Source organism: Oncorhynchus keta, chromosome 4 (genome assembly GCF_023373465.1).
Source record: "Oncorhynchus keta strain PuntledgeMale-10-30-2019 chromosome 4, Oket_V2, whole genome shotgun sequence".
In the NCBI taxonomy this organism is placed as follows: domain Eukaryota; kingdom Metazoa; phylum Chordata; class Actinopteri; order Salmoniformes; family Salmonidae; genus Oncorhynchus; species Oncorhynchus keta.
Window position 1 is genome coordinate 18,541,939 of NC_068424.1, and position 19,985 is coordinate 18,561,923.

General features: G+C 42.0%; 1 protein-coding gene and 1 pseudogene across 1 annotated transcript; both read right to left on the reverse strand.

The window, feature by feature from the left end:
• Window positions 1–1,055: 1,055 nt before the first annotated feature.
• LOC118370225 (transcription factor 24-like) lies at window positions 1,056–6,045 on the reverse strand. The gene is made up of 3 exons (XM_035755140.2): window positions 4,861–6,045; window positions 3,511–3,973; window positions 1,056–2,995 (listed from the first exon to the last, which is right to left on the reverse strand). The coding sequence occupies exons 2-3, from the start codon at window positions 3,952–3,954 to the stop codon at window positions 2,888–2,890; spliced, it is 552 nt and encodes a 183-aa protein (XP_035611033.1). The 5' UTR covers window positions 3,955–3,973; window positions 4,861–6,045; the 3' UTR covers window positions 1,056–2,887.
• A 7,587-nt stretch (window positions 6,046–13,632) lies between these two features.
• LOC118383147 (protein phosphatase 1 regulatory subunit 42-like) lies at window positions 13,633–15,594 on the reverse strand (annotated as a pseudogene).
• Between the last annotated feature and the right edge of the window lie 4,391 nt (window positions 15,595–19,985).

A 19,985-nucleotide genomic window follows, 5' to 3' on the forward strand; every position in this document is an offset into this window, starting at 1 on the left:
AAATTGTATCAATTGTACCTTGATACCAAACGTTGGAATGTTTCTGACACCTTGTAGAATCCATTCCCTTGAAGAATTCAGGGAGTTCTGGAGGCAAAGGGGGTCCAACTCGATAGTATACTGAAAAAATATATAAATGTAACATGCAAAAATTGCAATGATTTTACTGAGTTTACAGTTCTTCTCCTGTTTTTTAACTTGAAATCAGTCAATTGAAATAAATATATGGATTTCACATGATTTGGCAGGGACGCAGCCATGGGAGGGCATAGGCCAATCAGAATGATTTTTTCCTCACTAAAGGGCTTTTATTACAGACAGAAATACTCCTCAGTTTCATCAGCAGTCCGGGTGGCTGTTCTCAGACAATCCTGCAGGCGAAGAAGCTGAATGTGGAGGTCCTGGGCTGGCGTGGTTACACGTGGTCTGTGGTTGTACATACTTCCAAATTTTCTAAAACGACATTGGAGGTGGTTTATGGTAGAGAAATTAACATTAAATTCTCTGGCAACAGTTCTGGTGGACATTCCTGCAGTCTGCATGCCAATTGCACGCTCCCTCAAAACTTGAGACATCTGTGGCACTGTGTTGTGACAACTGCATTAAAAAAAACTCTTATCCCAACACAAGGTGCACCTGTGTAATGATCATGCAGTTTAATCAGCTTCTTAATATGCCACACCTGTCAGGTGGATGGATTATCTTGGCAACAGTAAAGATTTCACTTGACTGGGCAGGGGGGCAGCCATGGGTTGGCCTGGGAGGGAATAGGCCCACCCACTGGGGAGCCAGGCCCAGCCAGTCAGAATTAGTTTTTCACCGCAAAAGGGCTTTATTACAGACATGTTTCATCAGCTGTCTGGATGGCTAATCTCAGACGATCACGCAGGCGAGGTTACACGTGGTCTGAGGTTGTGAGGCCGGTTGGACGTACTTCTAAATTCTCCAAAACAACGGAGAGAAATGAACATTGACTTATCTGGCAACAGCTCTGGTGGATATTCCTGCAGTCAGCATGCCTATTCCACGCTCCCTCAACTTGAGACATCTTGTTTAAAAAACATCCACAGCACAAGGTGTCTTGTTGACCTGTGTGATGTGCATGCTGTTTAATCAGCTTCTTGATATGCTACACCTGTCAGGTGAATAGATTATCTTGGCAAAAGAGAAATGCTCACTAACAGGGATGTAAACAAATTGGTGCACAAAATTTGATAGGAATGGACATTTTCTGGGATCTTTTATTTCAGCTCATGAAACATGGGGCCAACACTTTACATGTTGTGTTTATATTTTTGTTAAGTATAGATGGGTGTACCTAATAAACTGGCTACTGATTGTATATGAAACACAGGGAAATCAATTGTTCTACTCCACTGGGCCTTTAAAACCATAACTATCAGTTTTTCTTTTGAATATTGTGCTAAGTCTCCAATTTGCACATTTCAGAAGTGTAACAGTGTCTGAGTAGCCTACATAAAAGTGCACTTTCTAAATGGATCTCTGAACATTCGATATCAACTTCATAAAGCCAAAATTGTCAAAAGTTATGCTATAGTTTAACGGGATAGTTTGGGATTTTGGCAATGAGGCCCTTTATCGATTTCCCCTACTAGCTGTTCCCATAGACTTCCAGTAGTTAGCGATTGCGCTCACGGTAGTTGGCAGCTTACTTAGAACTGAACACAGAGACATACAAATTATATCCAGTTCATCTGACTCTCGAGAAGTAGATACATAAAAAAAAAAAAAAAATTGGCCAAATCCCGAACATTCCCTTTAATAGAAGTGGCCTCTTGCCGAGTTCAAAACAACTGGGAGGTCAAATCATGACTTCAGTGATCTTCAGCTCGGGAAGTCCGAGCTCTAGAAAAGGCCCGACCTCCCGAGTTGGAATTCGGAATTGGATGACGTTCAAATCGATTTCCCAGTCAGAGCTAGTTTTTTTTCCGAGTTCCCAGTTGTTTTGAACACACTGAAGTCGGAATTCAGAGATTTCCGCGTTCCCAGTTCCCATTGTTTTGAATTCAGCATCTGGACACACTATACACCACACTGAAAGAGTACCTACCATTTTGAATAGACTTAGGGCCCATTCCACAATATGTGCCTTGAAATGCATTAACATTTATTGTAATTAGGAGTTTGTTGTAGTTGCAAAATTGTGCATTTGTGTAAAATATATATCTGACTGCAAAAAATGAATGTCAACTCATAATTCCCTTTTCATGCAAATAATCAAATGGAATCCCTCTTGATTGTTAAGAGATAAAGCTGGACTTAAATGACAGAACATGATTATTTAGGCCACTTAGAACAAATACATCTCAGTAAACTTATTTACAACCGACGGAATGGGAGACATGTCTTATTTCTATTCCTCAAGTCATTATCAAAAAACCGATGAAGATGAAGAGGCTCCTACCACTGTTGAGATTCTGACAGATCACTTCACATGACAGATGTTAAGTTATTCACACATGCATTTAGTGCAAATGTTTATTTCACCAGACACGGAATTTCTAAAAAGTATACACACGTTAATATATCCAACAGGCACAGAACAGCAGAAAGCAGAGCAGAAACACAGCATGGCCAAATTAAGAGCAACAATATGCAGGCTTTCTCAGATTTTATATACATAATCACATAATATATTAATTTACAATTGTGTTCCTACTATTGAAAGAGTCGTGACTGTCTCCTTTACATGAAAATACTGAAGTCGAAAGCAGAGACTTCAGTTGTTTGATAAATAAAAATAATAAGCACTGTCAGACGACGAATCTGCTGTCCATTTCATAAGTCCTCATTGGTGGATTTAGCTGAAAGAGTCTTACTAATTAATGGTCGTCTGAATTAGAAGTCCCTTATGCAGTGGATAGATTTATGTCTGCGAGGTCGACGATGATGCGCCTTGATTTTCTGTCTGTTTTGAATTGTTCAGAAATTGACCGCTGGCGCCGACGTATAACCTGGATCGCATTGGCCACTTCTGTTAAGATAAAAAGATAACAAATTATTTAGTGAGTGCAGTTAACTGATTTCAATGCACCTGAAAATATAATTAATAAATTAAGAAACAAATATGTTGCTAAGTTTATTTTAAGTAATTCTTCAGTTGAACACACAGACATTAAGCAATATATTAATTTAAATGTTTAATTTTACACAATGTATGGTGCAAATTGGTGCTTTCAATTACCAATAATAGCCATTCCTCTCTGTATAATTTTATTAAACATAATAGGAAGCTTACTCATTTTAAAGATCTGTGTAATATAACAAGTTGTGCAATGATGGCTAAATGCATTGTATGCATGTATGATTGATAATTAATATAATAATAATATAATAATTGTTAGCCAACTATTTTTTTATTATCATGTTTTTTTCTATCATGTGGTATATCGAATAGAGCTGAGACACAATTATCACACACTTTGTCAGGTTAGTTTCAAATGGATTTTCGATATCAATTCAACGTCAAAATGTGTTGGGCCTACTTACTTTCACAGGGTGCAGGTAACCTTCACCTTTCAGCGAGTGTAAGGCCTCTGTTTGTCTATTGCTCTCTCCCTCCTCCATCCCCTCCTCTTGCAAGGTCCGAGTCAGATGGGCAATATACGTGGTGGCCAAAATCAACACGTCGAGCTTGGACAGTTTTGTGTCCGGTGGCACCGACGGAAGAGTCCTCTGTAGCTCCAGGAATGCGCTTCTCAGGGTCTGCACTCGACTCCTCTCCCGTGCTGCGTTGGCTGCTGCCGGACGCCCTCTGCCACCGAGCCCACCGGCCTGGACCACCCTGGAGTGCTGCAGGGCCTCCGGACGCCGACTGTCGGGGGTCAGCATGTCAGGACTGGGGCTGGAGCTGGGGCTAGATGTGGGACTCTCATCCATAACTGTCACTGGGCCATTTCCACTATCCATGCAGATCGTCTGTCTTCCAACCATATAGGGAGCACTTATAAACCTGACGGGTAATATAGGTCTTGTTGATGAATGTACATTTTCACTTGCCTATTAATTACATAAACAAACTGAAAATGCCAAGACTGTAATTGAAACAAAACAAGTTATGTATTTCATATTTTATAATATGCCTACATTAGCCTACAGATATAGTACAAGTTTATGTAGGTCTATTGACCAGTGTGCGCAAATGCATTGAAATGATCTGCAACAGGCCAAGTTAGTTGCTGAACATAAATGAAGGCAGGCATATCAAATCCTCACCCTTGTCTTGAACTGTGCGCATTTTTAACTTGTGTATAAACACGCCGTTGAATATTTAGGCATTTTGAAAAAGATTAATGCTAAAATAGTATTGCAACAAATTCTGTATCCAATTAGGCCTATTGAGTAAACTTACATTTGCAATACCCATATAAAGCATTCATTGCGCATATTGGCAACATGTACTTAATCAACATGCCATAAAAAAAAACATGACTAAATTGTTGTAAAGAATGTCAATCACATATCAAAGAAAATATAATCACATGTTATTGTTCCTTCATTATTGCAATAAAGCATTTGAAAAAGAATCATACTGAGACCCACGTGTGTTAACCTTGACCTAAGAAGGCTGCTTTCCCAAGTTTAATTTGACATAAGAATGTGAAACATATAATAAATAGTTCTATGGCAGTTGCATCATTATTTGGTGTGGTGTAGACTCATGTAAATAATACCAATTATCGTGCACGTTCCATCACCATCATTAAATATGTTTACATAACTGACTGCTTGATGGTGATGCTGTTATCAAGAAATCAAAACACCTCATAACCCTCTGAAAATAATATTACTTTGAATGTATTCCAAGCCATGTCGTCTATGAAAATAAGGAGAACTTACCTTAAAATTTCTCCAAAAACGCCGCCTTGAGTAACGACATCAAGGCACTGCAGAGAGGTATCGTGCACCACACAGACTCCACTGCTGGTGGAGAAAAGTAGCCCTGCCGCTCCAAGTACAGATAATCTTTATAAAGAGGCGCGGCCGCGGAAAAAGGTGCGCAGTGGTCCGCGTCTATGCGTGCTCACCTGAGTGTGTGCTTAAAACTCTCAGGAGCTTCTAATTTATTGGATACCCAAAGAGCTGACAACTCTTAGACTCCGGAGTAATTAATCATAAGCCCTTAAGACTGCCTGGCAGTGGGAGAGACTCTGCTCTTTCCCTTTCACAACTTGTTTGTGTCAGAGGGGAGAGAGGAGTGACCCCTTTTCAACACCAGAGGCAGCATTTTTTTCTAGCGAACACCATTTTGGGGACGGTACTTCTCTCAAAACCATATGTGAGCAAACCATGTATTTTTGTCATATTATGGTCACGTCAATAAAGAGAGGACATCTGTATTATTAAGTTGATATGGGTCGTCAACTGGTATACCTGCCTTTCTACCCAAGTGCTCGGTCACTACTTTGCTTTCTAAAGCCTTCAAGGGGGCTATATCAGGTACATGCCCAAATAAACAGTCCCTAATATTTTGGTGCTAATGTTGCAGACGCCAATGGTTGCAGCAGACCATGATGACAAGATGACTAGAGGGTAAGGTGATATGCAAAATTGACTAATTGCCAGGGTGCCTTGAGTTGCAGGTAGAAAACTAGTCTGATTTCCATGAAACAGCTAGGGCTAATAAACAAACTTTGAACAATACAATCAACACAGGCCTACATGAGGAAATACTTGCGACACATTAATTAATCACTGATTTCCACGGTCCGCAAACGGAGATGTCGGCAAATGAATGATTGCAATTATTCATCATATAGGCTATATCCTTAGACGGTTCTTAATAAACATTATTTTTGTTAGGATGGAGTAACAGAATTGCTTCGGGGAGGACCACTAATTATGAGGCAGAGCAAAAAGGGTTAAGTAAGCTTCGTTCCCTAATTACCCCCCATCTTTCAGGGGTTATACTTCCACATACTTTAAAAAGCCCATTTAGACGTGCGGAGGGAATTTAGACAGGGACTATGTCCTTTGCTACCGCACAGCATGCGGTACCGATGCACGAATGGAACCAACAGGACCCTGAACAGCTTCTACCCGAAGACACAAGGCTGCTAAAATAGTTAGTTAAATCGCTAACCAAACAGCTTCCCAGACTACCTTCATTGACCCCGTTTGCACATTTTTTTACTCATCACAACCGTTGCTGCAATACTGTTAACTAGCTCTCACTTTATTATATGTACAGTGCATATCTACCTCAATTCGTCTGCTAAATGACTTAAATGTAATGTAATGTACCCCTGCGCCTCTACTCGGTACTGGTACCTCATGTATATAGATAGCCACGTTATCTTTACTCATTGTGTATTTATTAAAACTTGTATTATTGCGTGTTACTATTTTTCTATTATTTCTCTATTTTCTCTCTGCATTTTTGGGAAGAGCCCGTTAGTAAGCATTTCACTGTTGTTCACGAAGCATGTGAAGAATAAAAGTTGATGCTCTACGATTACTTTTTTTTTTTTTTAATAAGTGTTCATCAATTAACCACGGCTTCTGTTGAAATGAAAACATTCACCATTTATTATACAAGAATCTTATAAAATGACAATGGTGCGCAATCAAGTGCATATCTCCCGAGTGGCGCAGCGGTCTAAGGTACTGTGCTAGAGGCGTCACTACAGACACCCCGGTTCGAAAACATAGGGCAGCACACAATTGGCCCAGCGTCATCCAGGTTTGACCGGTATAGGCCGTCATTGTAAATAATCATTTGTTCTTACCTGACTTGCCTAGTTATTTATTTATCTGACATCATTACATACCGTCGGTGTCCCACAAAACATGTATTTTACACAACGGGAACAGACTAAATACACTGCCAAAAACACCAGATAGTAACAACTCAACTTGAAGCTATTCCAAGTTATTTATTTGGAATAAAACAAATTCAGATTGGAATTATGTGGATTTATTCGATATAGAGTTATGGGATATAACTTCCCAAATTGGTGATGTTATTTGAAAAATCCAATAAATCATTTTTATAAAGTGAAATTGAGACTTTCCAGCATGGACACACCATAGGAAAACACCCTTCTTTGGCATTCAGGGGAATTCATAAATAAACACATCGCACTCTAAAATCTTACACTCCAAAATCCAGGTATTTTAAACATTCTTATCAAGTACACTTAGGTACACACAACAAAATGGCAAAACCAACTAACCAACTATGTACAAAATATTTAAAAAAACAAATTACCTTTATTTACACTGCACGACATAAAACAGAATCATTTTTGTCACTTTTCAACAGGGCAAATGTTGGCGAGTATAATTTCAATTGACTCCATTGCCATGTGCAAAGAGTGCAGGTAGTAGATATACAGTATCATGCATATAAAGTGCCTCTACCACAGTCCATCAGTCACTAACAGTAGACTCCTTCCTAGTGAGCTTTTCAGGGGTCAGGTCCGCTCCTGATGTGTGACGACAGCAGTGTTAGGCTATGTGCTGTGTACAAGGTAAGGGTCAGACGTGAGAGGGTCATCAGAGTATGTGTGTGTGTGTGTGTGTTAGCGGAGCTGGCATGTCAGACTTTCTTCAGGTTCCGTGGCCTGGGAGAACAGAGAGAAAGCTGACCCGTAAGTGATCACCAACCTCTTTAATGTTGTATAAGTGGGATATGTTTAAGTGGGATATGGTATGAAAAAGTATCAAGCAATGTATATTAAAGAGAAAGCCACTGTATGAACTTTTTATATTCTACTGATGGTCAACCCCAGGCCGACAGCAGGGAAGAAAAGTGTTTATTCGCTAAAAAATCATATTTTTTTGACAAATAGCAGGCCATTCGTCAAGCATGTATATAAAAGGAAACAAACAGTTAAGTGAAACATGTTGATGTTTAAATCACTTATACCAACTAAATACACGTTCTTATTCAAACATACATTTGGCTCTAATTTTTGTATGAATGAATGAAGAAATTAATCAATTATCAAACATGGGTGGGAAGAGCCACTGGATTCTAAATGTTATATTGAACAGTCTAAAAACACTGACTGTTTCCACAATTTTGCGTCCCATATGGATGTATTAAAAAACGGTACTAATAAATGACCAAAGAGACCATTTAATTGATTGTATTGGTGACAGGCAATGATGATATCTATCTGAAACCTTTGCTGCTGCTGCCACTTTATCTTCCTACTTTTCCACTACTGTACTGTTTCCCCTTTTAAAGGCCATTTTTGTTTCTTTTTGACCATTTTACTTTTACATTTACAAACAAACACAGTAAGGTACTTAAATTGTTCCCCAGAAATGGTTTTGAGATGTATTTATTTGTTTAAACGACTGCATTGGACCTTTAATAAATATGCAACATCCAGCAAGTTTTTGACTCATTCAATCTCTTTTTCATGAATGTTTCATATGGATGATAGGAATATACAGTGGGGCAAAAAAGTATTTAGTCAGCCACCAATTGTGTAAATTCTCCCACTTAAAAAGATGAGAGAGGCCTGTAAGTTTCATCATAGGTACACTTCAACTATGACAGGCAAATGAAAAAACAAATCCAGAAAATCACATTGTAGGATTTTTAATGAATTTATTTGCAAATTATGGTGGAAAATAAGTATTTGGTCAATAACAAAAGTTTATCTCAATACTTTGTTATATACCCTTTGTTGGCAATGACAGAGGTCAAACGTTTTCTGTAAGTCTTCACAAGGTTTTCACACACTGTTGCTGGTATTTTGGCCCATTCCTCCATGCAGATCTCCTCTAGAGCAGTGATGTTTTGGGGCTGTTGCTGGGCAACACGGACTTTCAACTCCCTCCAAAGATTTTCTATGGGGTTGAGATCTGGAGACTGGCTAGGCCACTCCAGGACCTTGAAATGCTTCTTATGAAGCCACTCCTTCATTGCCCGGGCGGTGTGTTTGGAATCATTGTCATGCTGAAAGACCCAGCCACATTTCATCTTCAATGCCCTTGCTGATGGAAGGAGGTTTTCACTCAAAATCTCACGATACATGGCCCCATTCATTCTTTCCTTTACACGGATCAGTCGTCCTGGTCCCTTTGCAGAAAAACAGCCCCAAAGCATGATGTTTCCACCCCCATGCTTCACAGTAGGTATGGTGTTCTTTGGATGCAACTCAGCATTCTTTGTCCTCCAAACACGACAAGTTGAGTTTTTACCAACAAGTTATATTTTGGTTTCATCTGACCATATGACATTCTCCCAATCTTCTTCTGGATCATCCAAATGCTCTCTAGCAAACTTCAGACGGGCCTGGACATGTACTGGCTTAAGCAGGTGGACACGTCTGGCACTGCAGGATTTGAGTCCCTGGTGGCGTAGTGTGTTACTGATGGTAGGCTTTGTTACTTTGGTCCCAGCTCTCTGCAGGTCATTCACTAGCCCCCCCCCGTGTGGTCCTGGGATTTTTGCTCACCGTTCTTGTGATCATTTTGACCCCACGGGGTGAGATCTTGCATGGAGCCCCAGATCGAGGGAGATTGTCAGTGGTCTTGTATGTCTTCCATTTTCTAATAATTGCTCCCACAGTTGATTTCTTCAAACCAAGCTGCTTACCTATTGCAGATTCAGTCTTCCCAGCCTGGTGCAGGTCTACAATTTTGCTTCTGGTGTCCTTTGACAGCTCTTTGGTCTTGGCCATAGTCGAGTTTGGAGTGTGACTGTTTGAGGTTGTGGACAGGTGTCTTTTATACTGATAACAAGTTCAAACAGGTGCCATTAATACAGGTAACGAGTGTAGAACAGAGGAGCCTCTTAAAGAAGAAGTTACAGGTCTGTGAGAGCCAGAAATCTTGCTTGTTTGTAGGTGACCAAATACTTATTTTCCACCATAATTTGCAAATAAATTCATAAAAAATCCTACAATGTGATTTTCTGGATGTTTCCCACTCATTTTGTCTGTCATAGTTGAAGTGTACCTATGATGAAAATTACAGGCCTCTCTCATCTTTTTAAGTGGGAGAACTTGCACAATTGGTGGCTGACTAAATACTTTTTTGCCCCACTGTAGATTGTTACGGTACCTCATTGCTGCACTGTCCAGTTGTGAGTGTTCCAAGTGGACCTTCCTGCTGGGTCGCCCCCTCCAGAGGATTCTTCTTGCCATGGGTGTTGCCGTAGTTATAGTTGTATGAAGGATGGGGGCCCATGTGGAAGTCTGATGCAACACAAACAAAGTCACACACACACACACCATGTCACAGTTCTGACAATACTTCGGACACACACACAACAGGACCAAAGTAGGGACTGCGGTGCGGTGGACCTTAGAGAAAAGTGTATGGCGGTAACATGGGATATTAACTTTTTAAAGTTCTGACAAAGTGAGTGTCTCTTAAATATTTGTAATAAGAGGTTCTTCATTATGGCTGTCAATAATATGGAGGTTGAAATATTTGTTCTGTATGTCTCTATTATCAGAAGGATGCCAAAATATATAACAGTACATTATCTTACCAGTAAAGGGATAGGTGATCTGGCCGGTCATAAAGACATAACAGTACATTATCTTACCAGTAAAGGGATAGGTGATCTGGCCGGTCATAAAGATATAACAGTAAATTATCTTATCAGTAAAGGGCTAGTGATCTGGATATAACAGTACATTATCTTACCAGTAAAGGGATAGGTGATCTGGATATAACAGTACATTATCTTATCAGTAAAGGGATAGGTGATCTGGCCGGTCATAAAGATATAACAGTAAATTATCTTACCAGTAAAGGGATAGTATATCTGGATATAACAGTACATTATCTTACCAGTAAAGGGATAGGTGATCTGGATATAACAGTACATTATCTTAGCAGTAAAGGGATAGGTGATCTGGATATAACAGTCAATTATCTTAGCAGTAAAGGGATAGGTGATCTGGATATAACAGTCAATTATCTTACCAGTAAAGGGATAGGTGATCTGGATATAACAGTACATTATCTTACCAGTAAAGGGATAGGTGATCTGGATATAACAGTACATTATCTTACCAGTAAAGGGATAGTATATCTGGATATAACAGTACATTATCTTACCAGTAAAGGGCTAGTGATCTGGATATAACAGTACATTATCTTACCAGTAAAGGGATAGGTGATCTGGATATAACAGTACATTATCTTATCAGTAAAGGGATAGGTGATTTTTGGAAACAAAGTGGCACTTTAACCTCTGAGGAAGTGAATATGGAGGACTCGAAAGTATCCATTTATAATGCATCGACAGACTGTAAATTCAACAATGTATAAGAAGTCAAACAATGAATGTAATCAACAAACCACACAAACCACTCTCCAGTGGGGAAAGTCATACTATCAGCAAAAACAACAACACGATTCAAAGGTTGTCCTGCCAAGAGCAAAGTCCAAGAGAAAAGGTGTAAACAACACATCAGCTTGTTTTAATAAACAGTCGCTGGTGTCATGTGACTAATAAGCGTGTTGCCTGCCCCGCAGTGTATGTTTATCTAAAGGCACATTAATCCAAGCCTGGAAATATGAATACTCTCTGGACACGCTCTGATTGTTCATTGCCTTCCTGTCTCGGCCAAAGCGCTTCCACTTTTCTAGCCCGCGCTGCAATCAGTTCAGAGGGGACCCCTCGGCGCAGCGCGCTCCCAGGCTTTGATAAATGATCGTGTCATGGCCGTCACTCACAAGGGCCCTGGCGAGGAGCGGCCCAGCGCCAAATTGCCCCCCACGCGGGGGCGCGAAGACTAGAACAGCCCAGGCTGGATGAGCACTGTGCTGGGATGCTGGGCCCTGGTTCCTGACTGGACTTAATGATTGGCCAGTTATGAACCTGTATTTGACCAGCACTTCGCTTCCCCCGTCCTCTCTGGTCCACGTGCAGTGCTAACAGCCTCGGTAGATACCAGCCCATTTGTCACCCTGGCTGACTGCCTGTCATAATCTATTTTAAAAATCCATAATGCTTCCTGGGGATTCTGACCACACTGGGCTGAAGGAGGGATTGATCCTTCATGGTGCTGTCTTTGCAGGATCAATAGTGGCAGAGGGGTTGTATAAATTAAAGGAGATATCCACTAAATATGAGAACATGAAAGCTCCCTCTGACACATGTACAGCAATTACCTGCAGAGGGCTGCTCTTCTCAGTGGAATATCATTTATGTTGAGTGCCAATGTTACCCACGCTAACAGTGTGCTTTCAATGCCATGTCCCAAAGTGACATTATAGTGTGGATCAAAAAATGTATTTTTAAAAGAATTCAGTCATCAAGCCTTTCAGATCCATAAAGAGAAAGATTTTTTTAAAAACGTTTTTTTTTTTAAAAATACCTCAGTGGAGCCTCAGAAACGCACAGCAGGTCGTTTTTCAAGGTCAACAAAGCGAGCAGAAACCATATCTTTGCTTTTAATGAATCTCCCATCAAGTTCAGTGGTACTGCTGGGGAGGTATCAAATGCTGGACTCACAGAGAAATAGGAAAAATCAGGCTCCTAAGAAAGAAGAGAAACTTGCGCTTGTTTTAAAGCTGTCAGCGAGGGCAGTCCTGGGGGACCAGGTCGCTGATTTGTTGAATAATTCTGACCCTGTGCGAGTCGCAGACTGGGAACCTCTGGCGGGATTTGCAGGATTTGGTTCTTTAGCACTCTGCTCTCCATATCATTTCACACATCACTTACAGAGAGCAGTGCTGCTATGTTCATGTTACCCTGATCCGCTTAAAGCGAGCATGTTGATTTTGATACACAACGCCACGCATAGTTGCTGTGATGTGGGTCATTATTTTGATCGCACAACATTCTCACAGTTGACACTTTTGTCACGTTGGTAAAGAGTAGAGTAAGTGGCAACTGGTATTAGTTCCATCAGTAGTAGTGCTTTCATGAGGAAACATACCTGCATGTCCTGTAGCTGGTTGTCTGCAGCAAAGTGTGTTTCTTTAGAACGGCAAGATCTCTGACATCATCTATGTTGTTCCTGTTGATATTCATGACACCTAAAGATTCCCGCAAAGATAATCTACTTTGTGAATACAATGGCAAAACATTTGAACAACTACTTAAATAATATTTATAACCAGTATATATTATTGATCCTTGATTAACACTGTAAAATGGTTCAATAGATTGCTTTGGTTCTATTAAATGCTGTTGTATTAAATACGCCTGTCCAAATTTGGTATTCATCTTAGTTTCAGTTCCTGGAAGCATTGATAAAAAGCTGGAGCTCTTACATTTGCGCTGCAATTTCTTTAATTGTCAAAATAAACAAGAATGTGAGATTTGCAGTTTGTTTAACCAGAGTCTAAGGAGTAAACAGCCCTGGTTGATCTGTGAGACCAGAAAGTGCCACAGAGCTCTCTTTAACATCATCAAACTCAGCACAATACCGCTTTTACAGGGACCAGTTTCCTTATGGAAATCTGAGAGACCATTTCCAGACAAGGACATAATGCAGATTGTGAACATATACATATGGTCTGATTGCGCAGAGATGGAAATGATGACATTACCGATAAAGAGCAACATTGCCAGGGAAAGGTGCTGTACACAGTGAAGATGCTGTGGGAGACGCAGATGCAGCCACTTTCCCAGCTGCCAGAGAGAACCTGATAAAATAGGTATTTAAATTTGCTGAAGCAATGGTGGAATCCTGGTGCACAGACACAACCTGCATTTAAATGGTCAATTGTGGTGTGAAATGAGCTAAAACAATCTTATTTACAATCCCAGTTGGTTTGTTATTGGGTCTTACAGCGAGGGAGAAGAAAGTCCTGGGGTCAAAGAGTAGCTTCTCCCCACTGGGCAGTCTCTGGCCCTCCAGGTAGAGCTCCTTCAGCTCCCCTAACCCCACCACCACCGTGATGCTGTTTCCCTCCAGGTAGAGCTCCTTCAGATCCTCTAACCCCCCAATTATATTTTAAAAAATACCCACCACCATGATGCTGTTTCATGTTATGGGGATTTTTATATAAAGGAAATTTGTCCTGTTGAAAATTAAAGATTCTGACAGAGGTAGAGCTCCTTCAGCTCATTTAAAAATTTTTCCCTAAGCTAAATTTTTATTTGGCCCCCACCACCATGATGCTATTTAACCCCCCACCCACCACCCTCCAGGTAGAGCTCCTTCAGCTCCTATAACCCCCCACCACCGTGATGCTGTTTCCCTCTAGGTAGAGTTCGTTCAGCTCCTCTAACCCCCCACCACCGTGATGCTGTTTCCCTCTAGGTAGAGCTCCTTCAGCTCCTCTACCCCCCCCCACCGTGATGCTGTTTCCCTTTAGGTAGAGCTCCTTCAGCTCTTCTAACCCCCCACCACCGTGATGCTGTTTCCCTCTAGGTAGAGCTCCTTCAGCTCCTCTAAGCCCCCCACCACGTGATGCTGTTTCCTCTAGGTAGAGCTCCTTCAGCACCTCTGATGCTGTTTCCCTCTAGGTAGAGCCCCCCACCACCGTGATGCTGTTTCCCTCTAGGTAGAGCTCCTTCAGCTCCTCTAACCCCCCACCACCGTGATGCTGTTTCAGCTCCTCCAGGTAGAGCTCCTTCAGCTCCTCTAAGCCCCCCCCCCACCACGTGATGCTGTTGCTGTTTCCCTCTAGGTAGAGCTCCTTCAGCTCATCTAACCCCCCACCACCGTGATGCTGTTTCCTTCTAGGTAGAGCTCCTTCAGCTCCTCTAAGCCCCCCACCACGTGATGCTGTTTTCCTCCAGTTAGAGCTCCTTCAGCTCCTCTAACCCCCCCACCACCGTGATGCTGTTTCCCTCCAGGTAGCTGATATGGCACAGAGAGAGACACACACACACACACAAACATAAGATTGAGATGTACACACATGCACGGAAAGACAAACACCCACGAATGGAGAAACATGGACATTTGAACACAGACAGTCAAAAACAGATTAATGTATCGCCAAAGCTTTAGCACAGATGGCAAACATTTAAACTGGATACATAGGACAAGCTCCTACTCACAGCTTGGAGAGCTTCTGTGGGTTGGAGAGGTTATCTACGTGAGTGATGTTGTTGTTCTGCATGTATAGGTGTGTGAGGTTTGAGGCAAAGCCCAAGTTGCAGATCTGGGTGATCTTATTGTCGTACAGGTAGAGGACTGTAAGGTTTCTGCACATGGAGAGATCTTCCTGCAACACATACGTTCACAAACAAAGAAGATTTCCCTACCATTAGAACATTGGAGGCTGCTGAGGGGAGGACGGAGCAAATGGAATGGCATCAAACAACAAGGAAACCATGTGTTTGATGTAGTTCATACCATTCCACCTATTCCACTCCAGCCATGACCACAAGCTCGTCCTCCCCAATTAAGGTGCCACCAACGTCCTGCGCATTAGAAGCTAAAAGAGAGACGCACAGAAACAAAACATAGCTGGCCTATATTCATTTTGGTAACTGTAGTTTCGTATTTACAATGTCCACTATGTACTTGTTAGAAGTTCAGGTGAGTGAGTTTATTTTGGTACTGTGGGAGGGAGTAGCTTCTCTTGTCTGTCAAATGGTAGCTGGATTTGGAAATCAGATCCATGGTGAGGCGGACCATGATGGCTCGTCACAGACCCTGCCTCAGAGTGGATGCTTTTTAGCTTCAGCCAAGCGTTCACAGAACAACCACCAGAAATGTCTGAAAAAGGGAAGTTAATAAGCTAGCTGTAAAGAGTAAAGCCAATGGAAAATAAATGTCATTGGAGTCTTTCCACAAAAAAAGTAACTATATGACAGATTCAAAAATACATTACCTCAATTAAATATTTTAGACTTTAAGAGCTCATTAAAGTAAATAAATAGGCCTAAATGAAACCTATTCCCCAAGCATGCCATCTATTCCCCAAGCATGCCATCTATTCCCCAAGCATGCCATCTATTCCCCAAGCAGGCCATCTATTCCCCAAGCATGCCATCTATTCCCCAAGCAGGCCATCTATTCCCCAAGCATGCCATCTATTCCCCAAGCAGGCCATCTATTCCCCAAGCATGCCATCTATTCCCCAAGCATGCCATCTATTCCCCAAGCATGCCATCTATTCCCCAAGCATGCCATCTATTCCCCAAGCATGCCATCTATTCCCCAAGCATGCCATCTATTCCCCAAGCAGGCCATCTATTCCCCAAGCATGCCATCTATTCCCCAAGCATGCCATCTATTCCCCAAGCAGGCCATCTATTCCCCAAGCATGCCATCTATTCCCCAAGCAGGCCATCTGTTTCCCAAGCAGGCCATCTATTCCCCAAGCATGCCATCTATTCCCCAAGCAGGCCTTCTGTTTCCCAAGCATGCCATCTGTTTCCCAAGCATGCCATCTATTCCCCAAGCATGCCATCTATTCCCCAAGCATGCCATCTATTCCCCAAGCATGCCATCTATTCCCCAAGCATGCCATCTATTCCCCAAGCAGGCCATCTGTTTCCCAAGCAGGCCATATATTCCCCAAGCAGGCCATCTGATTCCCAAGCATGCCATCTATTCCCCAAGCAGGCCATCTGTTTCCCAAGCAAGCCATCTATTCCCCAAGCAGGCCATCTGTTTCCCAAGCATGCCATCTATTCCCCAAGCATGCCATCTATTCCCCAAGCAGGCCATCTGTTTCCCAAGCATGCCATCTGTTTCCCAAGCATGCCATCTATTCCCCAAGCATGCCATCTATTCCCCAAGCAGGCCATCTGTTTCCCAAGCAGGCCATCTATTCCCCAAGCAGGCCATCTGTTTCCCAAGCAGACCATCTATTATTAAAGCAGGCCGCCTACTCCACAGGCAGGCCATGTATTTCCAATCAAGCCATATATTCCCCAAAAAGGCCATATATCCCCCAAGCATGGTGTCTATTCACCAAGCAGGCCATATATCCCCCAAGCATGGTGTCTATTCCCCAAGCAGGCAATATATCCCTCAAGCATGGCGTCTATTCCCCAAGCAGGCCATATATCCCCCAAGCATGGTGTCTATTCCCCAAGCAGGCCATATATCCCTCAAGCATGGTGTCTATTCCCCATGCAGGCCATATATCCCCCAAGCATGGTGTCTATTCCCCAAGCAGGCCATATATCCCTCAAGCATGGTGTCTATTCCCCAAGCAGGCCATATATCCCTCAAGCATGGCGTCTATTCCCCAAGCAGGCCATATATCCCTCAAGCACGGTGTCTATTCCCCAAGCAGGCCATATATCCCCCAAGCATGGTCTCTATTCACCAAGCAGGCCATCTGTTTCCCAAGCATGCCATATATATTCCCAAGCATGCCATCTATTCCCCAAGCAGGCCATCTGTTTCCCAAGCAGGCCATCTATTATTAAAGCAGGCCGCCTACTCCACAGGCAGGCCATGTATTTCCAATCAAGCCATATATTCCCCAAAAAGGTCATATATCCCCCAAGCATGGTGTCTATTCACCAAGCAGGCCATATATCCCCCAAGCATGGTGTCTATTCCCCAAGCAGGCCATATATCCCTCAAGCATGGAGTCTATTCCCCAAGTAAGCCATCTATTCCCCAAGCAGGCCATCTATTCCCTGAGCAGGTCATCTATGCCCCGAGCAGGCCATCTATCCCCCGAGCAGGCCATCTATCCCCCGAGCAGGCCATCTATACCCCAATCAGGCCGTCTGTGCCCCAATCAGGCCATACATTCCAAGAGCAGGCCATCTATTCCCCAAGCAGGCCTGCTGACACCCCAGGGGTTTGTTTATTAGCTAGACCCTAACACCAGATCTAAATGTGCATGTGATTTTCTCTCTCTCAATGAAGACATCGAGAAGTATAGATGTCCTTCTCTGCTCACCAGTCACTATCCCTCATGAGCAAGGCTTTATTCCTTTTGCACTTCTGCCTCAGTTTCAGTATGCACACACTTCTGTTGAGAGAAAAACACACGCACGCACGCACACACACAGATCAGAGTATGACAACAAGTATTTTCTAAACTTGATCTCAGGGCACGAGCCGAGGCAGAGTTGACATGAATGGAGGGCCTTCGATCGATTGAGATCTCCCGTGGGCAGCAACAAGATCAGTGTAGCCCTCGGGACTCAGGGACAGACAGCAGTTAATCATGTGCAAAACTGACACTAGCAGCAGTTAACTTTACAGGATAAATTCAAGGCCACATTCATTCACATATTTTCTGGAGCAACTACTAACGTTAGCTTGCAATGCAGGCTAGCTAAACGTTAGGATGTCAACAAAGCTGTCAGCGCTAGCCATCAAAAAATAAACTTTAAATACAAATCTAGCTACCTCTGTAGTATATGTACGTGTCCCCCTTGTAAAATGATGATAAAGAGACTAAAGACGCGGGGTGAGATGAATACATTTACACTCGTGTGGTCTGTGGATATCCTTGTTGGAATGATTGCCATGGGGACAACGCGCCAAAGCTGCGTAAAGTACTTATTATTTATGTTTTTATGGCATACCACAACTAATTTGACGACCAGTGATCAAATATACCCTTCCTATGCAAGAATAATATGAAACGGAAATGTTACTTTCCTTCTATTATCTTGAGTAGGCTAATTAACAACCATAGATTTAGTTGTGTTTTTCGGGCACGAGCTGTTTACACAAGTGTCAATCAAATTGTGTACCGCGGGCAGTTGAAGTCTCAAAGATAAATTGATATTCTGCTCATTACTAATTACACTGGTTGCCTGTATTCATGCATTTCATTCTTGCCAACGCTCTGTTTTATTTAACTACGGGCGGCAGGGTAGCCTCGTGGTTAGAGCGTTGGAATAGTAACCGGAAGGTTGCAAGTTCTAAATCCCCGAGCTGACAGGGTACAAATCTGTCGTTCTACCCCTGAACAGGCAGTTAACCCACTGTTCCCAGGCCGTCATTGAAAATAAGAATTTGTTCTTAACTCACTTGCCTAGTTAAATAAAGGTGAACAAATATATATTTTCGACTATGACAGTTGTGAAAAATGACAAAATACAGGCTGTGTACAGGCAATGTACAAAATATAGTACATTTCAGTTCAATGTGGACCCAAAAGTAAAATGATCTAGAACAAACGTAGGAATTCACAAAGGAAGTGGTAGAAAATAATTGGCTGTGCAGCATGCATGTAAAACAAAACATTTCCTTTACATTGTTCAATTTTCAGTGAAACATAATTCAATGTAATGGCTGCATCAATAGGTTGAATCAATTATTTAAATGATCACAATCAAATGTTTTTTTTTGTTAATTTAGGTAAATCCCCTCAGAATTAATCACAGTTTGAGTATATCGCTGTTTTTGCCATTGGTATCTAGATTTGAATAAATGTGTATATTTGCATCCAAAATATTTGTGAATTGGATTGCTTTTCACACTTTATTGCCTTGTCACATCCTCATGAAAAACATATTTTGGGCCAGACTTTCCTGGCTGAGTAAATTGAAAAATATTGGATAAATATAAAGAAAGCCAGAATGAAACAAGCTAAATTACTTTCAGCACTTTTCCTTTCTTCAGAAATAGTCTAAAACTATTCCATTCCAACACCATGAATCATGTGGTCTTTTATGTACCTTTCTAATGATCAGCTACTTGTGTGGTATTGTAGACCTCTGAAATAAAAACCGTTTTGCCTTTCCATTGGTGGAATGTAAAATATTTTATGTCCATGATTATTTTCAATGAGGTCAAAGGTTAAATAAAGATCAAATAGTGTGGAACATCTCAAGACAGGCACACACACGCAAACAGTAAACAGATCCTGCAGCTATCCCCGAGGCCTGTAGACTATAGTGCCTGCAGACATGTACATGACCTAACCCGACACCATGTTTATTAGTTTCTCCTCTTCTCTCCAGCCAAGATCACATTGCTTCCAGTAATAATGCGTATAACGCACCAGGCAGGCTGGGGTCGCGGTGCGATTGGCTCAGCGAGTCTCAGCAGTGACCCATGCATTGTTATATAATGTCTAGGCCCGGGCTTCCTGCAACTGAGTGACTTGCCTCCACTTATGCATGCAGAGCACTTGGCAGGGAGGAAATGTAG

Bases quoted from the DNA above. Each gene is read 5' to 3' on its own strand.
- LOC118370225 (XM_035755140.2), bottom strand. From the start codon at position 3,954: ATGGTTGGAAGACAGACGATCTGCATGGATAGTGGAAATGGCCCAGTG. The intron at 2,996-3,510 runs GTAAGTAGGCCC...TTATCTTAACAG, and splicing joins GTTACCTGCACCCTGTGAAA to AAGTGGCCAATGCGATCCAG.